This window comes from Sprattus sprattus (assembly GCF_963457725.1).
Source record: "Sprattus sprattus genome assembly, chromosome: 6".
NCBI lineage: Eukaryota > Metazoa > Chordata > Actinopteri > Clupeiformes > Clupeidae > Sprattus > Sprattus sprattus.
In genome coordinates, this window is record NC_137925.1 from 18379457 (window position 1) to 18400150 (window position 20694).

General features: G+C 47.0%; 1 protein-coding gene across 1 annotated transcript; it reads left to right on the plus strand.

Annotated features, from left to right (window-relative positions):
* Positions 1 to 3273: 3273 nt before the first annotated feature.
* On the plus strand, positions 3274 to 19134 carry maml1 (mastermind-like transcriptional coactivator 1; the record flags this gene model as incomplete). Its single annotated transcript, XM_080840061.1, has 5 exons — positions 3274 to 4124; positions 12618 to 14186; positions 16438 to 16692; positions 17196 to 17331; positions 18125 to 19134. The coding sequence occupies exons 1-5, from the start codon at positions 3798 to 3800 to the stop codon at positions 19132 to 19134; spliced, it is 3297 nt and encodes a 1098-aa protein (XP_080696187.1). The 5' UTR covers positions 3274 to 3797.
* Positions 19135 to 20694: the final 1560 nt, after the last annotated feature.

The window sequence follows — 20694 nt, forward strand, 5'->3', positions numbered from 1 at the left end:
CCAAAAATGTGTTGCAGCAGCAATTCAAATACATTACGAATCACAAAAACAAATACTGAGGTTTTTTTTTGGGGGGGGGGGGGGTTACACTTAAAATTAACAATTTTCTATTTATACAAACTTCTGTACGTACTATTAGATAAAATAAACAGAATAGAAAATAGATTTTGAGATATAGCTCTAACTGCAAATTAAATGTAGGGTGTGCATGGTCCATTGCCACTCAGAGGATAAGCCTTCTCTCCTAGCACATAGGGGTTATTATATATTCGTATTGTGGTGGGCAGGAATGACTTCCTGTTACCGTCCTTATTACAGCAGAGTTGAAAGAGTCTCCAACTGAAAACACTAGTAGGTCGTGCAGGATGATGCTAAGTGTTTTCCATTATGTTGAGCAGTTTGTGCGACATCCTTCTCTCAACAACCAACTCAATAGACTCCAGAGTAGACCCCAGCACGGAGCCAGCCTTCTTTATCAGCTTACTCAGTTTCTTAGTGTCACTGACTGATGCTGCTCCCACAACAGATGGCTGCAAAGAAAATTTCACTTGCAACAACTGACTGGTGAAAGATATGCAATATCTCGCAGTCCACATTGAAGGACCTGAATTTCCTCAAGAAGTAGTCTACTCTGTCCCTTCCTGTTGACAGCCTCAGTGCCTCATTTCCAGTCCAGTCTGTTGTCAAGGTGAACAACTAGATTTGTAGCCCTCCACCTCTTCTTCCAGGACGTAACCAGAATAGTAACCAGCTTAGTCCTGGTCCTCCTTAAATCCACAACCATCTTCTCCATATTGGCCACATTTAAGAGTTGGTTGTTCATTTGAAATTTCTAAAGATGACAGGACATTTGAGTTGTATTTGGAAGTCTGAGGTATGTGAAGATAAAAGGTGAGAGTACTGTCCTCTGGATGCCCCTCGCAGATGTAAAGGTTGTATTGTGTTTACGGCATTTAAACATGATAAGTTAAAGAACATGATCCTCACAGTGCTACCAGCTTTGTCCAGGTGAAAGCTCACTGAAGCAGCTGATGGCATCCTCCACTCCAACCCTGGGACGGTAGGCAAACTGCAGTGGGTTCAGAGAGGAGTCTGAGATGGGTCAAAACCAGTCCCTATAAGGACTTCCATGATGTTGGATGGGAACCAGTCTATAGTCATTGAAGGAGAGGGAGAAGACTTCTTTGGTACTGGAACAAGGCAGGATGTCCTCCACAGCACAGGAACCGTCTCCTGGCTCAAGCTAAGGTTGAAGAGAAGCTGTATAATCCAGCAGAGCTGGTCAGAGCAGGCCTTTAGGACCCTGGGGTTGATACCAACCGGACCTGCCGCTTTGCCCTGATGCAGTTTCAGGCATATGTGTTTGGGGGGGAGGGGGGATGCTGATGCTGATGTTCTGTATGTAAGTATACTGTATACCTGCACACTGAGAGCAGTTCACACATATCAGAATCATATTGTTGAAAATGAGTCCCACACATCTAAAATATAATGTGTCTAAAGCATATTGGGCGGTAGCATGGTTGGGGGGATGCTGAGGTTCTGTTTGTAAGTAATACATCTGCACACTGAGAGCAGCTCACACACGTCAGAATCTTATTGTGGCAAATTTGTCCCGCATATCAAAAATAAAATGTATGTAAAGCATATTGTACCGTAGCATGGTTGTCTTATGAAATAATTTCTGGTCCACATTTTTGGTTGAAGGACCATATTATATTATAGTATATTCTGTCAGCGTTACTACCGCCAGTGTCCTTGGACAGTCAAAAAAAATGCATTAGGGTGTATGTAAAGCTATGTATTTTAATATTTGTAGATGTCACTAATATATATTTTTTTATTTCATTTGCTGCAGTGTTCTAGAATTCTATTGGGGTATAGAGGGTTAAGAGAGGTTTGACATCAAGATGTGTGGTCAAAGCTATGGCCTTATAAACTGTTGGTCCAAGAATGTGTTCCTGTGTCCTCTTGTAAATAGCCCACTCCCCTAAGGGGCGTGATAGGGTCAAATGTAGAGGGAACATTTCTCCCATACCTAGTGATATATATGTGTATTACCGTGGACTACGGTATGTCCAAATTCCACGTATTTTAACAATATAGATAGTGATACCAAATACTTTTATTTATGAAGCCTCAAGCATTGATGCAATTACGATTATACCAATAGAGCTTTGCTTTTACGCTTTTAACAGGTTATTACTTAAGTACATACACCCCAATAGATTTTTCATTGATTTACATTGTATACATTTTTCCAACAAACTCTTAGACAATTCATTGCTTATTTCTTCTGTCAATCATGGCAAAAGGGAGGGGCTTTGGCTGTGACGTTGCTCTGTGATGCAAAGGTTAGAAAAGGGAGAGGAAAAAAAGGGGAGAAAAAAAACTTATTTCAAGATGGCGACGAAGAACTGCCTGTACACTGGAAAACAATAGAAATAGCACAGTAGGGCAGAGTTTGATTGTTTGTTGTCGCGTTTTCTTTTTCATCAGCAGTCTCATCGGGAACAAGGATCGGTCAGTGTTTTCTGTGGGACGTACCACTTATAAGACTATACATTCGGGAAAAAGTGAATGTATCATGCTTTGTTACTTAGCTAGTTAGCTAGCTAGCCAGCTAGCTACATCCGTAGCTTGTATAGTAGCCTATTGCTATCTAACTAGCTTTTCGTTCAGAGGAGGCTAGAGAATCAGCTGTTAGCCAAAGAGCTACTTTTTTAGAGTTTCAAAAGTTAGCTGGCTGAAGTTATTCTGTTTTTAAAATGGCTGGGTGTTCTTCTTGTCGAATACGGTTGTATTGAACTTGGATGGCACAACGATTTTTTTAGTTTTGTTAACTGAGTGCATAAGTAGCCATCGACTGTATGAAATATCTTATTAACTTTGCAAGGTAAAAACTTATGAACCCGAGGAGTTTTCTGTAGGCAGTTAGCAGATTGCTAACTAACAAAGCTCTTCTTGTTGGTTTTAACTTTTTAGTTTATGCGCAGGTAGTTTCTACACTTGCGTATTCACATGTTCAAATGTTTTAATACGTTCTTTTCTGGCTTGTGTTTTTAAGCAGTTTCGTCAGCAACTTCGGTGGGTGAAAGTTGGTAGTCAGTGTGCTTCTACGAGCTCTTAGGGTAGGATTGCGCACAGTTCTATGTTTAGGGAACCTGTGTGGTTGTTTTACCTTGCGTCGTTTATATTTGCGACAAGGTCGAAAATATATGTACAGCTACTAAGAGGTGGATTTCTTTCTTCTTCTGTATGTATTCAGTATGCACTGTAACGAACCCCACCGTCTTCGACTGTGACTTGGTGTTCACTGTTGGTCGGTGGTAAAGTGCTATTATTGATAGTAAGTCATTGGTGAACAAGGTACTTCAAAGGCTAAGACTGAGACTAACGTGTTCATTTTGAAATTGAAGTTGCAGACAGTTTGTAGAAGGGAGATAAAGTAGTTACGGACGGCAAGACACTTCCAAAGACTATTTGTACTCATAGTTCTCGGAAAGTCAACGTTACACGCGTATGTAGTACGGTATTTAATAACTTGGAACATGTAACTAACTGTGTTATCAGGAAAAGGCGCTCGGTCAGGGTGCAAGTTATTTAAAAAGCCCATTTTATTGCATTGTACAAAAGACTCGCAGTCAAAGCGACAAAAATGGTGGCAGTCGTGTGTGTTTTGTAAAAGGCAGGGGGTAGAGACACCCACTCAGTGAAGAAGCACATTCAGCATTAAAAGTTGCTTGTATCCGGAGCACCGAAATTCGAGCCCCGGTGTTTAATAAACACGATCATTGATGATGGCGGATTTTGTCATGCCGCGGCATAGCGCGGTGATGGAGCGTTTACGCCGTCGAATTGAACTCTTCCGACGGCATCACACCGGCTGCGAGACCCGTTACGATAACACGGCCATGGAGCGGCTGGAAATGGAACGGCAGCAGACCCTTGCGCTGCATCAACGGTGTCTGCAGAGCAAGGCCAAACGGTCGAGTAAGCACAGACAGTCGCAGCCGACATCCGATCAAACGACTCCAAGAGGCTCGGGAACCGGGGGAGGCAACGCGGACCTTGCCGACAACGGGACGCCTGGAGAGCCAAGCAGAAACAGCACTTTAATTGCGGTAAGTGTCCACGCCACACTCTTGGCGTCATATCTTAAACGAGACATGAATGAATGAATGACTGACCGCCTGCCGTTGTTGATTCACAATAATACAGTCCAAGATGCTTCTCGTTGTGATTTTTAAAGTGTGTAAACTATTATGTAGCGAGCATAGGTACTATCTAAGTTAGGTAACATATTGCACTGCCAAACGGGAAACTGTAAAGTACTAGCTTGATGTTGATTCTGTGCTGTCAGGAGACTTAACGTGTATGGTCCTGGGCGCGTGCTGCGTGGTCACATGATCATGTTGTCAGTTACCAACACAGGAGGATAGCTACCTCTGTTAAGTCATATGTTTAACAAGTCAGATTAGCCTCTTTACTTTTGCCTCGGGATTTATACTATTATTGTGAAATAGAGTTTTTGGCATCAAGTTAGATATGCTTGAATATCTGTCTGTGATGTTCATGCCTGGGTCTTTGGATTCCAGGTTGGAGTTTTGTTCGTCCAGTGTAGTGAGGAAATGAGGATGGTGACCATTACTGACACCAGTTCCAAAAAAAGTATCTGTATATTTTTATTTTGGACTTATGTAGAATAACACTTGCAAAGAGTACTTGGAGTGTTGTGGTTGGTTTGACACTGTTTGTCTGGTACAATAGTGATTACCTGTGTGTTGTGTCAATCACCAGTAGTCTATAAGCTGCGTTTAGATTTAAAGTCTTTTAATCTTTAAAAGCCAGAGTCCTGCCTGGTTTCTGTTATGGTTGAAGATTGCAACAGCATACTAGGCATCCCAGGTATGTCTGAGGCTGAAGGCGTTTAAGACCTGTAGCCTACTTCTTGCTGCTGTGTAAGTGTGAGCCAGATTATGTGTGTTTGTGGTTTCTGGTTCACTGGCCACAACCAATTACCGATATGTTTTTAAAATCACTTCCCTCGTACAACACATTGGCACTATGTTGCTTACGCGTGGCTTAGCCAAGAAAATGTTCTTTATCAGACACAATCCGCTTGAGTTTCATTCAGCCGTGCAGTGAAAACTTGTGCTTCCTGTGGCACTGTGTTCTGTGTACACGGCGGATCTGCACACTGTCCTCTCCAGCCACTTGGGCCGCACAGTGTGAGACTCCAGCACAGAATGTGCAGGATGACTCAGGAACGCTGAAAAGCCCCAACCCCACCGCGCCCCCCCACCCCCAACAAACTCACAGGTCTGACTCATCACTCCTCCCCAATACCACCCCCTCCATCCCAGGCCAGCAGCGCTCCAAACACGTGTGTGTGTGTGTGTGAGAAAAGGGGCGGGTTTGTGGTCAGTATGTTTGAGTTATGCGTTATCCTCTCCACCCCTCTGTGGCTGTTTAGAGCTGGAGTGGTCCACTTTCCATGCGGTCCCTTTGCGACCCCTCTGTGTTCAGTCTGTGGTGGGGTCCAGGGTCTTTGGCCAGCCGGCCCACCGGGAGCGGTGCTGGAGAGGGACTGTTATCCGCATGCTGCCTGACTGGAGTGTAACTCCCGACCTAGAGCTTGTGTGGGGTTAAGCTCTCTTCCCCTCTCTCGTCCCCACTAAACGGCTGCCTCGGTCACTCTGTCTCTCTTTCATCATCCCCCCCCTCCCTTTACTCCGTTTCCTCCTTCTCTCACTCGCTTGTTCCCTTCTGTAGCCTTTTCTTTCTGTCTCCTTTCTCCATTCTCCAAATTTATGTCCTCACAGTGCACACTCTGCCCTTTGTTTTCTCTCTCTTTCTCAGTTAGAATCACATTGCTTCTGCTGTTTTCTCTCTCTGTCTCTCCCTCCGTCTCTCTCTCTCTCTCTCTCTCTCTCACAGATTTTCTACCACCTCTGTCCTGCATACACTCCCTCTCTTGTACTCTCTCCCTCCCTGCCCCCCCCTCTCTGGCTGCAGTGTTGCGTCCCACTCTCCAGCGCATCCTGGGGAGGCTCTTTGTGGCGGCCCCCGGGGGCTTCAAAGAGGGCAGGCAATGGCTGGCGGCCGTGCTCAGGCCAGGAATTCGCCACGCTCCCGCACCCCTCGCCTGGGCAGCCCCTCCGCTCGGCCTCCACACTGCTGCTGCCTCTTTTGTTGTGGCCTCCCCTGTCTATACACATGTTAATCAGTTTCATGTGGCTCGGGGGACTGTGGCGGTGGTGGTGGTGCTGTTGCTGCTGCTGCTGAGAGAGTGAGGAAGACTCACACACACACACACACACGTGTGTGGGTGTGTATTATTTGTGCTGCTGCTGAGAGTGAGGAAGATGCACACACTCACTCACATGTGTGTGTGTGTGTGTATATTTATATATATATCTCTTTCTTTGTCTTGTATGTATATATATATATATATATATATACATACAGAGAGAGAGAGAGAGATAGGGTATACAAACAGGAGAAGAGCAGTGGAGACCATGCTGAGGGGGAGAAATAGTGAAGGTAGGAGAGGAAAAGGGAAGGGGGGGGGGGGGTTAAATACCTTGGAAGAAGGGACGAGAGGGAGGTTGGGAATGAGAGCGAGGGAGAGGAAAAAAAACCATTAGCATGGAAGGAAGAGCAACAGCTTTCTCATTGAAATTGAGGTGAGCAATGAATGGTTGGTCATGCGGGAGGGGGGAAAATCATTTGAGGTAAAACGGCAACAGAGGGAGAGAGAAAAAGAGAGAGAAAAAGAGAAAGAGAGAGAGAGAGAGAGAGAGAAAGGCAGTGCGTACTGTCCTGGAGACAGAAAGAAGAGTGGGCGCACACTCACTTCCAGAGAGAAAGAGGAGACGCTCTGAGACCAGTTTTTCAGGTTCAGAAAGCCCTGCAGTGAGTCACTTACACACACACACACACACACTCCCTCTCCAGAGGGACGTTGGTTAGATCAGAGAGGCCGCTTTGCGCGCACCCCCCTCCAGCTTTTAAACCCAGATCAAGGAGCTGCGCTGGCTTCCACTGGAGTGTGAGAAAGACCAGATCAAGCGATCAGTGAGCTCCTCTGTGTGTCTGTGTGTGTGAGAGAGCGAGCGAGAGAGAGAGACGTGGAGTTTGCGCACATACTTGCCCGCTCATTCAGAATGCATCCAGACCAGCAGCACATTCCAGGCACGATCAAACGATCCTTGCACAGGGGCCATTAAGGATGGGAGTTGGGGGGTTGGATACCACAAGCACCCCCTGACCTAGAAGGGGTTAAACTGAGAAATGATTTGTGTTGGCTTTTGCGATCTGGAATATTTTCCCATTCAAATGAGTGTTTTCTTGTTCCTGTTGTTTTAATTGATCCCCCCCAAAGCCAGCGCGTCTCTGCAGCCCTTCCAACACACACACACACACACACACACACACACACACACACACACACACACACACACACACACACACACACACACACACACACACACACACACACCACCCCACACCACACACAAGCAGAGGGGCCAGAGTAGGAGAGCACACTTGCTTTTGGTCATTGAGCAATGGACAGCACTGTCAAGGCAAACATTTCATCACATTCAGCCATCGGTCTCCTGCTCACACCCTGGTGCTAGTGGGGCGGTTAGTGTCTAGTAAGTTGCCTCTAAGCTGCCATTAGAACTCCCCCGTCTGCCCCAGTCTTGACCACTCACTAGAGGTCCTACACATGCTACAGTTGCATCACAGTATTTAGGCTTGTATTTGCTATTTTTAGCATTGTGTTTTACAGCAGCCTTAAGTAATACATAGTCTAATACCTTTTGTATGCTGTGTGTGTTATTGTGCTCCCAGAAGTGACCTTTTTAAAAGGGTAAGGAGAGCTATGTACACATTTAAAGAAGTCCATTACTAAATGAATAATGAACAATTATGTCATATGTGGCAATGGTTGATGCACTATGACACTTGGCAAAGTACCCAGGTACAGTGATCTCTATTGGTCCTCAGTATTTGGTTTGCACCTACTGAAATGCCCAAATGTGCACACACCTCTTGGCCCGCCCTCTCCCACACACAACATCAGGTAGCCATGCACAGAGGCATGTGCTCCGATCTCAAACACACACACACACACACACACACACACACACACACACTCTGCAGGGCTCATGCAGTGCAAAGTCTGTTGTTATCTTTAGGCCTCGGGGGGCCAAGTTTGTTTAAAATATCAAACCAACTATTACGTCTCTACCTGAATACCACAAAGGAAATCCACTGTGTGTTTCGGTGTGCTGAGCTAGTCTAGTCATGGTATGACACTGAGAAGTAGGCTTTAGACAAATTGTGTTATGAAATGTATTGATTACTAGACTGAGAACACACTGAAATATGTTGTCCTTTTCACTGCATTATTGAATTGCTTTGGTACTAAGATGTACTCAGATTTGGTACTAAGATATGTTACCACTTTCGAAAGTTTTTCACATACACTGAACTTTCCTATTCAATAGCGTGTTTCCATTATCGGGGTAAACCTGGGAGTGCTAGTGCATGCCAAGGCCAGTTGCATCCCCATTGTCACTTCCGGGGCTTGAACGAACCTTCTTGGGGTTTCGCTGGGGCTTTTGGCCCACCGATTACCCTTGCCCACAGCAGTGCTAACTGGTGATTGAGGCATGTCAAGGTTAAAGGTGGAGTTAGTGGAGTCGGGTAAGAGAGGCTCAGTGCCAAAGAAGTTAACTAGTCACTAAGAGAAAGCATAGACACAGTGCTTGTAATGATCCACTACACTGGTGGAGCAAATCTCCATATATTTATAGGAAATATACAATACACATCACCCCTGTCTCAATTGAACACAATATGTTATGGATGGTTAATTACCATCAAATTCAGATTGGATGATAATTAACGTTAATTTATTACAAGGAAAGATTACAGCTATGCTAGCCTTGGTAATGCTGGCCCAGCCATGTTATGAATAACTTCACTTTAATGTTTTAAATTTCAATTTTCTCTTGATTGATTAATTGTTAATGACGTTGATTATAGTGGCACAAAAGTGGAGACATTTCTATTTGCGCAACTACCAGGGTACTACCAATTACAAGATAAGAAATGATGCGATTATATCGATATGTGTAATGATTTATGGATCTGATTTCAATATTCAGTACAAAAGCTGGCTCAAATGAATGCAATATGCATGGATGCTAAATTAACATCAAATTACTGCATGATTGTTCAAGCTAAATCATTGCAATGAACGGTTAGCATGCTATTTGAGCCTTGTGTGCTTTAAACAAGGTCTTTTATTTATGTAAATAATTAAGGCTAGCTCGCTATAACGTGTACTATGCCTATAGCTTTCTTATCGGATAGAGCAGACATGGGCAAAGTACGGCCCGTTGGACTTTTTAATCCGGCCCACCGAACTTGTCCAAATATTATTAAATTCAATTTTACCTTTCTCTTGTAATGCCCCCATTTCCCCGCGCATGATCTCGCAATGCATGTGTGAGCCAAAGCTAGCTTTGTTTATTGTTTCCATGGTAACATGAACCATCTCAGAATAATAGGCCCGCGAGTCAAAAAGTTTGCCCACCCCTGGGATAGAGCCACGTCTTCAGGCTACCTGTGATGGATGGATTGCTAAACTATTTTAGTAGCCTACATGGAATAGAGGAGTCTGACGAGGCTGGTTAGACTATGAGGGATATGCGTGAGTGTTAACGCCCCATTATGCAATTTTTAGTCTCGCTCGTTTACTCTTTCTCTTTCTCTCCCTCGCTTCCTCCGCAAATGTCTTCCTCATGATGTCCACACAGAATACTGTGGTAGTTTCCTGTTATAGCTAGCTCATGGGTCTAGTTTTGCATGAGGTGGTGCCATAAAGCATTACGTAGTTCTTGCAAGTGGTTTCCCGCTCTGTACCCCAAAGTTACATAGTGTGATACCAGGGGCACCAGGTGTGCTTCGGCAGTGGTACAGACGCCATTTTTTTAAGTCAGTGTACCAACAAAATGATTCTGAAACGTTTTTTTTTAAGGTAAAAGTATTACAAAATGTTACTGTACTTTCCACGAAAGGGTAAGAAACGATCACTTTGGTTTGCCTTAAATTCCTTTTCTTAAGGTATTCTTTTGTAGGTCTTATGTGCCTGGCATCCATACTTTATCACATGGTATCTCAACTTGAACATCCAGCTCTTGTGAAATGGGTGATTTTTTTTTTGTTTTGTTTTTTACCACAAGTTGGCCTGTAATGGGCGGGTTTTAGGGCAAAACTGCGGGTTAATCGGCCTGATAGTACGGTTTTTGTTTTGTAAAGTCTTGTTTGGAATGTTATGAAAGCTACAATGTTTACATGAATAGAGCAGGGCAGTCTGGGTGTTAAGGGGGGTGGTTTTGGTAATGACAAAGAGGAAGTCCTGTATTAGAAAACAACAATGCTTCTGCTTGAAGAACTTAACATGGATGTTCTGACTTAGTCACTTTATCAGACTTTATGTGGGTAAATGTGTGGAAACCGGAGCAGGAGGTCACTGCCCAGGTTGTAATCATGGTGGTATGTCTTTTCACCCTACTGGGGGCAGTTAGTTTGATTCAGCCTGTTGCAGGAAGTTTAAATCTCATAAGCTCAGTGGTTGCCACGGTGAGGTCACTGGCCATGGTAACTGATCCAATCATTTGAATCTGGAGACACAATGCTATGAAAACTCCCTGCAGTGAGAATGCATGTGTTATGTGTGTGTTGTTCGCTCTAAACATTGAAAATATCACAAAATCCAAAAGGCCATGACCTTTGTACATGCAAATGCTAAAACTAAGGGAAGTTCCTTAATGTTGATATATCCTAGACCCAGGTCTGCAAAAACAACAAGTTACTTTAAGTTTTATGTGAGAACCTGAGAGCTTTATTTCTCCTAACCCCTGGTAATATTTTGGGTGTATATTAAAATGTGAGAATTATATCAACTTGTGGCACCTGTATCAGAAGGCTTTTTGAAGCACCAACGAACAGAGTGGATATATTCTGTGAAAAAGACAAATGTCTCACAAACAATTTACACTGAAGAACACGGCTGAGGCTATGTGAATTCACCACACAGTGAGTTCATCTGTTAGACTTGCCTTGGAGTATTTACTGTCCAATGTGGAACATCGTTCCAGTACCTCTCGCTCCGTAACCTTGCACAGGCACCACATTGTTATGGGCCCTACTTTATGGAAAATCCCCTTTGGTTGTGATGAACCAGCAGTGGAGGAGGTCAGCTGGTGTCTTCATGTCCTTGAGTTAAAACATTTCTCCACATTTCAGGTAGGGGTGTGCCAAATAATCGTCATGACTATGCATCGCGATTCTAATTTTCACGATCTACTGCATCGATTGTTGACGCCAAGTATCGATTATAAAAAAAAAAAAAATATATTATTTTTTTTTTTTTTTTTAAAATTGCATGAATGGTTGGCGAACATCAAGCATTTCCGGCCGCGCGATACTGCGACAAGTCATTCATAAGCAAAACATGCAGTGTATCCAGTAATAATAATATTTGTGTTAAGTAACCTCCAAAAGTCGTTTCAATAAATACAGCTATGTATGAACTGAGTTGCTTTGAGTTATCAATTGAACACACTATCCAGATCGTACACAGGCAGCCAGTCAGCCACTGGTAATGGCTTAATTTTTTTCTAACAGTGTTCAGTGAAAATTCGCAATGCATCGCAATGCATCGCAATAATTCAAGTATCGTGATAGAATCGCATCGTGGCATGTGAATCGTGATACGAATCGAATCGTGACTTCTTTGGCAATACCCACCCCTAATTTCAGGCCACAAGCCAGCGTAGGAATTATTGTGCACTTATTGCTTTCCTTTTATTTTAGATTCTATCATACTTGCCTTTTCATGTAGTGATGAACAAGTTTCCTTTTTTTTTTGTATATCAGTACAATGTGATTTTGACTGCTTGTGTGTGTAGAGAAAGATAGACAGACCATGGAGTAGGCTGACTGCGTAGGTAAGAGAGCGGTAGAAGTATTTCCAATCCCATTCACAATGCCTCTTCAAAAACCAGAATGTTTCAGACCAAACGTCCTTTTGTATAAGTGAGGTTCTTGTGGGGCTGACTGGAGGCTATATTGCATACATTCACACTTTACATTTTCAGCCCGAGGGCTAACTTTGTGAGGACCAGGAGCTATGAGGAGTGTGTATCCTGGCACCACACATGCAAATGTACAATGCTTAAAGCCTATGCGTGTGAAGAGGATGGCTAGAAGGCCAGGGAATGCTGTGCTGTTTGAATAGTGTGACAGTTAGCGGGGTACCCACAATGGAAAAGCGCTTTAGTGTCTCTGTGTTACAGATGCTCTGTGTTTGAACCCAGTGCATTAGCACTAGCCTTTTTTACCTTTTGTTTTCCTCATTATCATCAAATATTTAATGTGTGCACAGTCAGGGCTTGATTGAAGTGTTCAATGAGTGTTTAATGTGTGAGTGCTGTATATTGTATCGATACTGCACATTTTGAGCGTGTGCAAAATGTCACTGACACCTCTGACTCCCTCTCTCTCTCTCTCTCCCTCTCTTCCCCTACGTGCAGCTGCAGGAGACAGTGAAGAGGAAGCTGGAGAGTGCTGGGTCGCCTCTGGGTCGCGATCAGATCAACGGCTTTGGCGACGGCGGCGGCTACCCCCCCTCCAAGAAGGCTTGCATGGATGGTGCCCTGGGCGGCCTCAACGGAGCCTCCAACGGCGGCAACCGGCCTCTGTCGCCCCTGGACACCAAGCGTGGCATTAACACAGACCTTGTACACAACGGGACGCACGGTGGGGGCGGGGGGGTCGAACAGAATGGGACTGGATTGGGTGGGGATGGCGTGGGAGGGCGGGGCTCGGAGCAGGACATGCGTCTGCTGAAGGAGCTCAAGCAGGAGCCCATGGACGATATTCTGCCTACGCCTGGAGGCGCCGGCAACAACAACAGCCTGTTCCCTGACCTCAACCTGAACGAACAGGAATGGTCAGAGCTGATGGAGGAGTTCAACCGCTCCGTGGCCTACGAGGACATCCAGGACATCTTCAACGACGCTCTTGAGGATGGCAAGGACCCCGAGCTGGCCCCTGTGGGAGCCCGCCAGACCCCATCCCAGCAGCATCAGTCCGGGCTACTGCCCCCGGATCTAGCTAACATCAAGACGGAGTTTCCCTCTGCTGCCTCCACCTTCGACCAGGAGCCTCGCACCTCCTCTCCCCACATGAGGCAGACCCCCTCTGGGCCGGGCATGCACACCAGCTCCCCCATCACCAGTGCCGCTGGAGCCTCCGCGGCCTCCTCTCCGGCCCTGCCGGTTCCGCCACAGCAGGCCCAGGCTCAGGGCCAGCCGCCCCGACAGCTCCAACAGAACCACCTGATGACAGGGCCTCCCAAGGACCTTTCCCCAGCCCAGCAGCTCAAGCAGCTGGCTGCACGAGAGCAGCAGAGACACCTGATGCAGAGCCAACAACAGCAGCAAGTGCAGAAACAACAACAGCAACAACAGCAGCAGCAACAACAGCAGCAGCAGCAACAGCAACAACAACAGCAGCAACAGCAACAACAACAGCAACAACAACAGCAACAGCAGCAACAACAACAGCAGCAGCAGCAACAACGAAAACAGCAGCAGCAACCACCGGCCAAGTTCCATGCCCCTCCCAACCACCCCTCGTCCTGGCCCCAGGCAGCCCCCCCCACTCAAAGCCCACTGGGGGCCTCCGTGTACGGGCTGGAGAAGCCCACCAGCCCCTCCCTGTATCAGCAGGACTTCCCCAACCCCAAGGCCATGCTCATGCCTGGCCAGCCGCCAAACAAGGGCTCCCCCAAAGCGGCCACCGCTGGGGGGTACATGCAGCCCGGCGGGCACCCTGGCATGCTGAGCCACCCGCCCCCGGGAGTGATGGGACACCCCCAGGGCCCGGGGGGGGCGCAGGTGGGCATGCCGGACTACAGCAACACCAAACCCCTTACCCACTTCGAGGCCGTGGCACAAGGACAAGGGGCCCCCCAGGGTCCAGGCGCAGTGGCCAATCAGAAGGCAGTTCTGCTCAACATGATCCGGCAGCAGCAAGCCATGAAACAGAAACAGGCGGCAGGGCTCCCCTTCAGACCAATGCATATGCCACACCCACAGGTGAGACGCAGTATATCTTATGGTCATATGGAGATGCAGGTGATCTGAGTGTGCGGAGGGGAAACATGGAAATGGTAGTTGAGTTCTGAGGGTAGGCAAGGTGGCCATGGAGACAGAATATGTGACATGCAATTCAGGGTTGGCAATAGCTGTAATAGTCGACCTCAGCTGACTTTTTAGTTATTCATCTTTACCATGAACAAATCCACCATTGTAAAAGGCAGAACCAGTTGAAATAGGAGTACAGGAAGTTGGCGTACAAAAGTCAGAAAGCCTCATTGAGTGCTACACAGACACGCTTTAACACAAACCCCTCAGAGGTACACTATATACCTTAGACCGTCTCCTCCAAACATCTTTAAAGAGTTCACCACAAATCAGACTTCTATCCCCATACACAAACACGCAGAGAGAGGTTTGATATACACACTGAAATTGGTTAACCAAGAACATGGGCTGCTCTTATCAATATGATTGATGGAACCCATGTTTGAAAAGAACGGAACCTTACTACTGTTGGTACCGAACACTTGAAGGAAGACCACCCAGTAGGCGTTTAGGTGGTGGAGAGTAATGTATTGTGGACACAGTAAGGTAGAGGACTAGCCACCAACACACTTGCTTCAAATACAACTCCAACACACCCACTGAACTGCAGAAAGGCAGTATATATTATTATTATTTATAACAAATAATAATGAATTACAACTACTTCATTTAGGTTAGTGTAATTTTGTTCTCTTTTTTGCACTCAGTATGCATACTAACCAGCGTATGTGTTTGTGTATGGACTAGAAGTTCTGAGGAGTCACCCAGAGTGCTTGACTAGCAGGGCGTGCAGAAAGGCATTTTCAAGGATGCCGACAAGCCACAGACAAACTACAAACACACGCCACCCTTATTACCATACGAACACAGGCATGTGAGAACTCACTGTCTGTGAACTTTTATATAGCTTATTGGAATGCATAAAGCACAAGCCTGCATAGTGTGTATGTATATGTGGTCATGTTTCTACTGTGTGTGTGTGTGTGTGTGTGTGTGTGTGTGTGTGTGTGTGTGTGTGTTGTCTGCTTTCTCTGACACCAGACAAGGTTTGTAATGTGTTTTTGTCCCTGCTTGTCTGGCTAGGGGCCCTTAAACTAGCGAGATGGACACTGTGTGTGTCTGGGTCAGGCAGATGGTTGCTAAGAAGCAAGCGTTCACACACACACACACACACACACACACACACACACACACACACACACACATACACACACTCTCTCTCCCTCTCACTCAGTTAGTGGGTGGGGGCTGGGTCAGGCATTAGATACAGCCCTGTGTGAGAGTTGGGGAGAAAGAGGGAGGGAGAGGGAGGAGGGACGGACGACAAAGCAGTCTTTCATGGAGCTCTTCACCCCCCTCCTCTGGCAGAAGTCCTCGGAAGTGTATTTTAGGCTCAGCCCCCCTCCCCTCCCCCCTCTTTATTTAAATATAGCTGTTCTGGCCCACTGGTTTTTTTTTTTCCTCTCTCGCGAGAGAAGACACTTTCTCTCTTTCACTCTCCCTCCCTCACTCCTTTTTTCCCCTCCATTGACCCTGTGTATCTGTGTCTCCCCTTCTGACTCGGTAGTATTGCTCACTAGTAGTCTTTCTGTTTAACCCTCTTTTGCACTCCCTCTCACCCTTTGTCTCTCTCTCTCTGTCCCTCCCTCCCTCCCTCTTCTCCCTCTCTCCCTCCCTCCCTCTCCTCTCTCGGTCCCTCCCTCCCTCTCCTCTCTCTGTCCCTCTCTCCCTCCCTCCCTCTCCTCTCTCTGTCCCTCTCTCTCTCCCTCTCTCCCTCCCTCCCTCTCCTCTCTCTGACCCTCCCTCCCTCCCTCTAGGGTTAGTATTGAAGTAAGTTATGAATCATGATTATTGTGTTGGGGGGGGGGGGGGGGGTGGTGGAACTAGGCCTCCTCAATATTTGTACAGTGTCACTTAGTGTGGTAGATTGGGTTTGTAGAAGAATCACAGATGGAGTTCATCACTTTAATGAGAGTTCTACCAGATATAACTGAAGTGCCTATGGGGCCAGCAGGTTTGTTTCTGGCCAATGGGAGTGAATGGCCGCTGACTCCGGCAGTCTGTTCGGCACTGATCTAGCCCTTAGTCCTGCCATACTGTTTGGGTTGGCATCTGGTGCTGCCTGGAACTCAGCATATTTAGGGTGAAGCGCCCCCTAGTGTCTCCCCGGTGCAACCACTCACATCTCCACTCGTCTCTCCAGGACCAGGGAGCCTACCCGTCAGCGCCGCACGTCCCCGGCCCCGGCAACACCATGGCCAGCCAGCAGGGGGGTAACCCCATGGCCAGTAACCATGGCAACCCGGCCTACCTGAGCAGCCAGGCGGCCCAAGCCCAGGCCCAAGCGCAAGCCCAGGCCCAGGCCCTGAAGCAGCAGCAGCAGCAGATGCAGCTCATGGAGCAACAGCAGCAGTTCCTGAGGGTGCAGAGGCAACAGCAGATCATAGCCGGTGAACAGGTCAGTGTGCTGCCAAGCGTCTGTGTTGTTAACAGCTATATGTGTGGCCGCCTTTGAATGCTTATTCTTATTATTATCATTTAATTTAGTAAATGTTATTACTTTTTGCAATACCGACCTTACCTAAAGTGAATGTCATTCTATACTTTCTATCACAAATATTTAGCTAACAACAAAACAGTTTTTATTAAGGAGAACTCTAGACTTCAATATTTATTTCTCACATGTACTCTCATAAACATATCATCAGTCATTACTGAAAAGGGCCACCAGTCTTTAAGCATGCAGTTCCATGTCATATGCACACCGTGTCCTGCTCACCAGAAACACCCCTCTGGGGTTTTCAGCAGTGTTTCGCTTGGCCAGTTGGTGGAGCTTCTGTCGCATAAATGAGACGAGGGCCTGTGTTGACACTGTGTGTGTGTTGACACTATGTCTTTTTGTGTGTGTGTGTGTGTGTGTGTGTGTGTGTGTGTGTGTGTGTGTGTGTGTGCGCGCTTCAGGAGAAACAGCGGCAGCAACAAGAGCAGCAGCTTCAGAGGCACCTGACCCGGCCTCCTCCTCAGTACCAGGACCAACAGAACCAGCCGGCCAATCAGAACCCATTCCAGCAACAGCCGCAGGTGTCCCAGTTCCCAGGTAAAACAGTGACCACAGGCTTCCCCCGCCACTCTGTGCTCATCACTACACAACTGACACACTTGGGTTCATTACGTGTTCATTACTTACTGCCTGCCACTAACACAATACCTGCTATCAGAAGCACGCTATACTAGAGACCAGGTTACTAGGAAAGATATGGGTGGCATTGTATATTTTACAAACATTACCTCTGTTTATATAATAATAATAATAATAATAATAAAACCTTTAACCATATATTATCCATAAACATATAACTATACATCTTATATGATATAACACACAATCAGCTTCTTACGGTCATAAGTTGCAGTCACCTCCTCTCGTGTGAGTTTCCCTCTCACCAGACAATGAGGCGCTTGTTTGTCAAAGCTTAATGAGACCTGGGCTTGTCTTTTGCCAACACGTAACCAACAAACATCACCAACATGCAAAGTGCTAAGCTAAGCTCATTTGACTGGCAAAAATTAGTTGTAAGCCACCGTGTGTCTTTATGTGGTAGGATGCGTGATGGTAACAGCCTGGCACTCTCTGAGAAGTACCTAGTGCATTCACTTCTCACTGTTTTTGTCACTTTTCACCTTCAGATACCTCTTTTTAGTTGTAAGACACCGGTGTGAGTGGTTTTCTTTATGTGGTAGGATGTGTGATGGTAGCAGCCTGGCACTCTCTGAGAAGTACCTAGTGCATTCACTTCTCACTGTTTTTGTCACTTTTCACCTTCAGATACCTCTTTTTTTAGTCCCATTTATGGCTCAATTTCCTGTCTTTTTTTCCCCTACCCCTACAGGTTCGTCTCAGCCAATGAGTAATGTGAACCCCCTGGTAGGCCCCGCCCCCGGCGCCCAGCGCATGTTCCCCCAGAGCCAGGGCATGATCGGGATGAGCGTGGGACAGGGCGGCGGTCCCGGCCCGGGCGCTCCACCGGCCGCCGGCCAGGCAGACATGAGCCTCTCGTCGTGCGGCGGCCTTGACGTGCAGCAGGTGCTCTATGGAAACATGCCCATGCACCCGTCGCAGCACCCGGCGCAGCAGAGGCCCGGCATGCCCGGCACGTTCCGCCAAAACGTCCTGGCCCAGCAGCAGCAGCAGCAGCACCTCAAGAACCAACCCAATGCCGTGCTGCTCAAACAGCAGCAGCAACAGCAGCAGATGGCACGCCTTCCCAACAACATGCCCAACCCCATGGCCAACAGCATGAACGCTGCCATGCCCGGGGGTATGCAGGGTGGCATGCCCACGCAGACACAGTCCTGGCAGCAGCAACAGCAGGCGGGCATGCAGCAGGGTATGGGCACCCAGCCGTCTTCCAGCAACGGAGGGATGCCCGCAGGCTTCGCCAACCAGGGCTTCCATATGCAACCGCGCATGCCCAAGATGCCCACTAACAGCCCGTTTGGGCAGACTGGCATGGGCGGCAGACCCATGGGGGTCATGAACCCGGGGCAGATGATGCCCGGCATGCCCCAGCAAAGGACCAACAACCCCTCCCTGGGGCAGCAGCAGGGGCAGCCGGGGCAACCACAGCCTCCCCCCCAGGCGCAGTTGCCTGACCTGTCGGCCTTCGGCCAGCCCCAGCCGGGTGGCGTGCCTAACCGCACGGCCGGCATGCCCTGTGGCCAGGGCTACCAGGTCAACAGGACATCCAATCAGCAGCTGCCGTTTGGCTACAGCGCCCAATCGAGCGCCAGCCTGCCCAGTTTCCCGGGCGAGAGTGACTTGGTGGACTCGCTGCTGAAGGGCCAGGCCACGCAGGAGTGGATGGACGACCTGGATGAACTGCTGGCCAGTCACCAGTGAGGGGGGGAGGAGGGGGGCTACTATAGCTGCGTCTGAAAGGTGGTCCGCTCTGCAGACACACTGTCAGTGACTGCCTGCCGTGAACAACGCCCCCTGCATCTCACGTAATCAGCCCTCCCTGAAATTATGTACGTGCTTCTGGGGTTGAACTTTTAATCTCCCTGAGAAACTCCCTCGATGGACTGCCTTAAGGAAAAGCATTTTTCGTGTATGTTTGCGTGCGTGTGTGTGTGTGTGTGTGTGTGTGTGTGTGTGTGTGTGTGTATATACCAGGTGTATATAAAAAAAGAGTTTGAAGGGATTAAAGGGCCTAAGGTCTGAGAACAATAAATATTCCCGAGCCGGGGGAAAATAAAAAGCATTTTAAAAATGAATAACACTACTACTGAACCTGTGGCTCAGTACTAAACCACTGAATCCCAGCACGACACAGAGGGTTAACACATCTGCCTGTAAACAGCCCCACATTTTGTACTGGAAGACCCATATCAGATGCTCTACTTATGCAGTTGAATGGTTAGTTAGAGTAATGTATTTCATTGCCTTCTCTCCCTTGTGATGTTTGGATGGAGACGGTCTGGGAGTTTGATGACTGTGGCCGGAGTGCCTGTACCGACTTCAAGAGGTGCTAATCAATGTAAACACCACCTGCCTGCAGTCGCAGCTCTTTATTTTTTTAAATTTTTTTTATAAAGGTGTATCTGTTAGTAAAGAAACTCCTCACAGGACCTACTCTCACTGTTTCCCTACCCCTTCCCAGCCCCACCCCCCAAGTGTCTTTGAAAAGGAGAGCACGTTTCGTTCTGTTACCTTCTTCTCACCCTAATGGTGTTGTGTTGCGGAGATGCTCTTTCACCCACGGCTCGTTGGGTCCGGTTCTGCTGGCAGCTGCCTGTAGATCTGGGCCAAATGATCCAGGTCAGAACTGGGCCTGAACCAGGCCAGCGCCATCTGCTGGCTGGGCGATGTGTTACTGACATCATCTCCGATTTGTTTAAAAAGATGTGTTTTGTTTTGTTTTTGTTGTTTTCTCGTTTCCTTCTACTCACTTGGTTTGCGTTGTCTTGGATGCTGTTTGATGCACTCTGTTCTGTTGAGTCAGTTCTGCTGAGTCGGTTATGGTGAGTCGGTTCTGTACGTTGCTGGTTAAAGGAGCCAGGCTTCATGTTTTTGAACACTAAACACTCAGAGGTAAAGTTTGGGTGAGGCACACACACATTCACAAACTTTTCATCATGGGAGTTTCAGACATGCGTTACTCACTAAGCCAGGTTGTGTCTGCTGAAATTTGACTGAATTTTGGAATGTGACTTAATGCTTAAACTGTACTCGATGAGGTGTGGTTGTATTTTTTTTTTTTTTTCTATTATTTTTTCCTCCCCTTGTCTTTTATACCCAAAATTTTTTTGCAAGAAAGATACTTGTGATCTTCCAGAGTCAAGGCCTAAGTGCTGTAGTTGAAGATATCCTGGTTGTCTGTGTCAGGATGTTCTTGTATATTTATATATATATAAATATATATATAAATATTTTTTGTATGTATGAATTTTATTGTTCAGG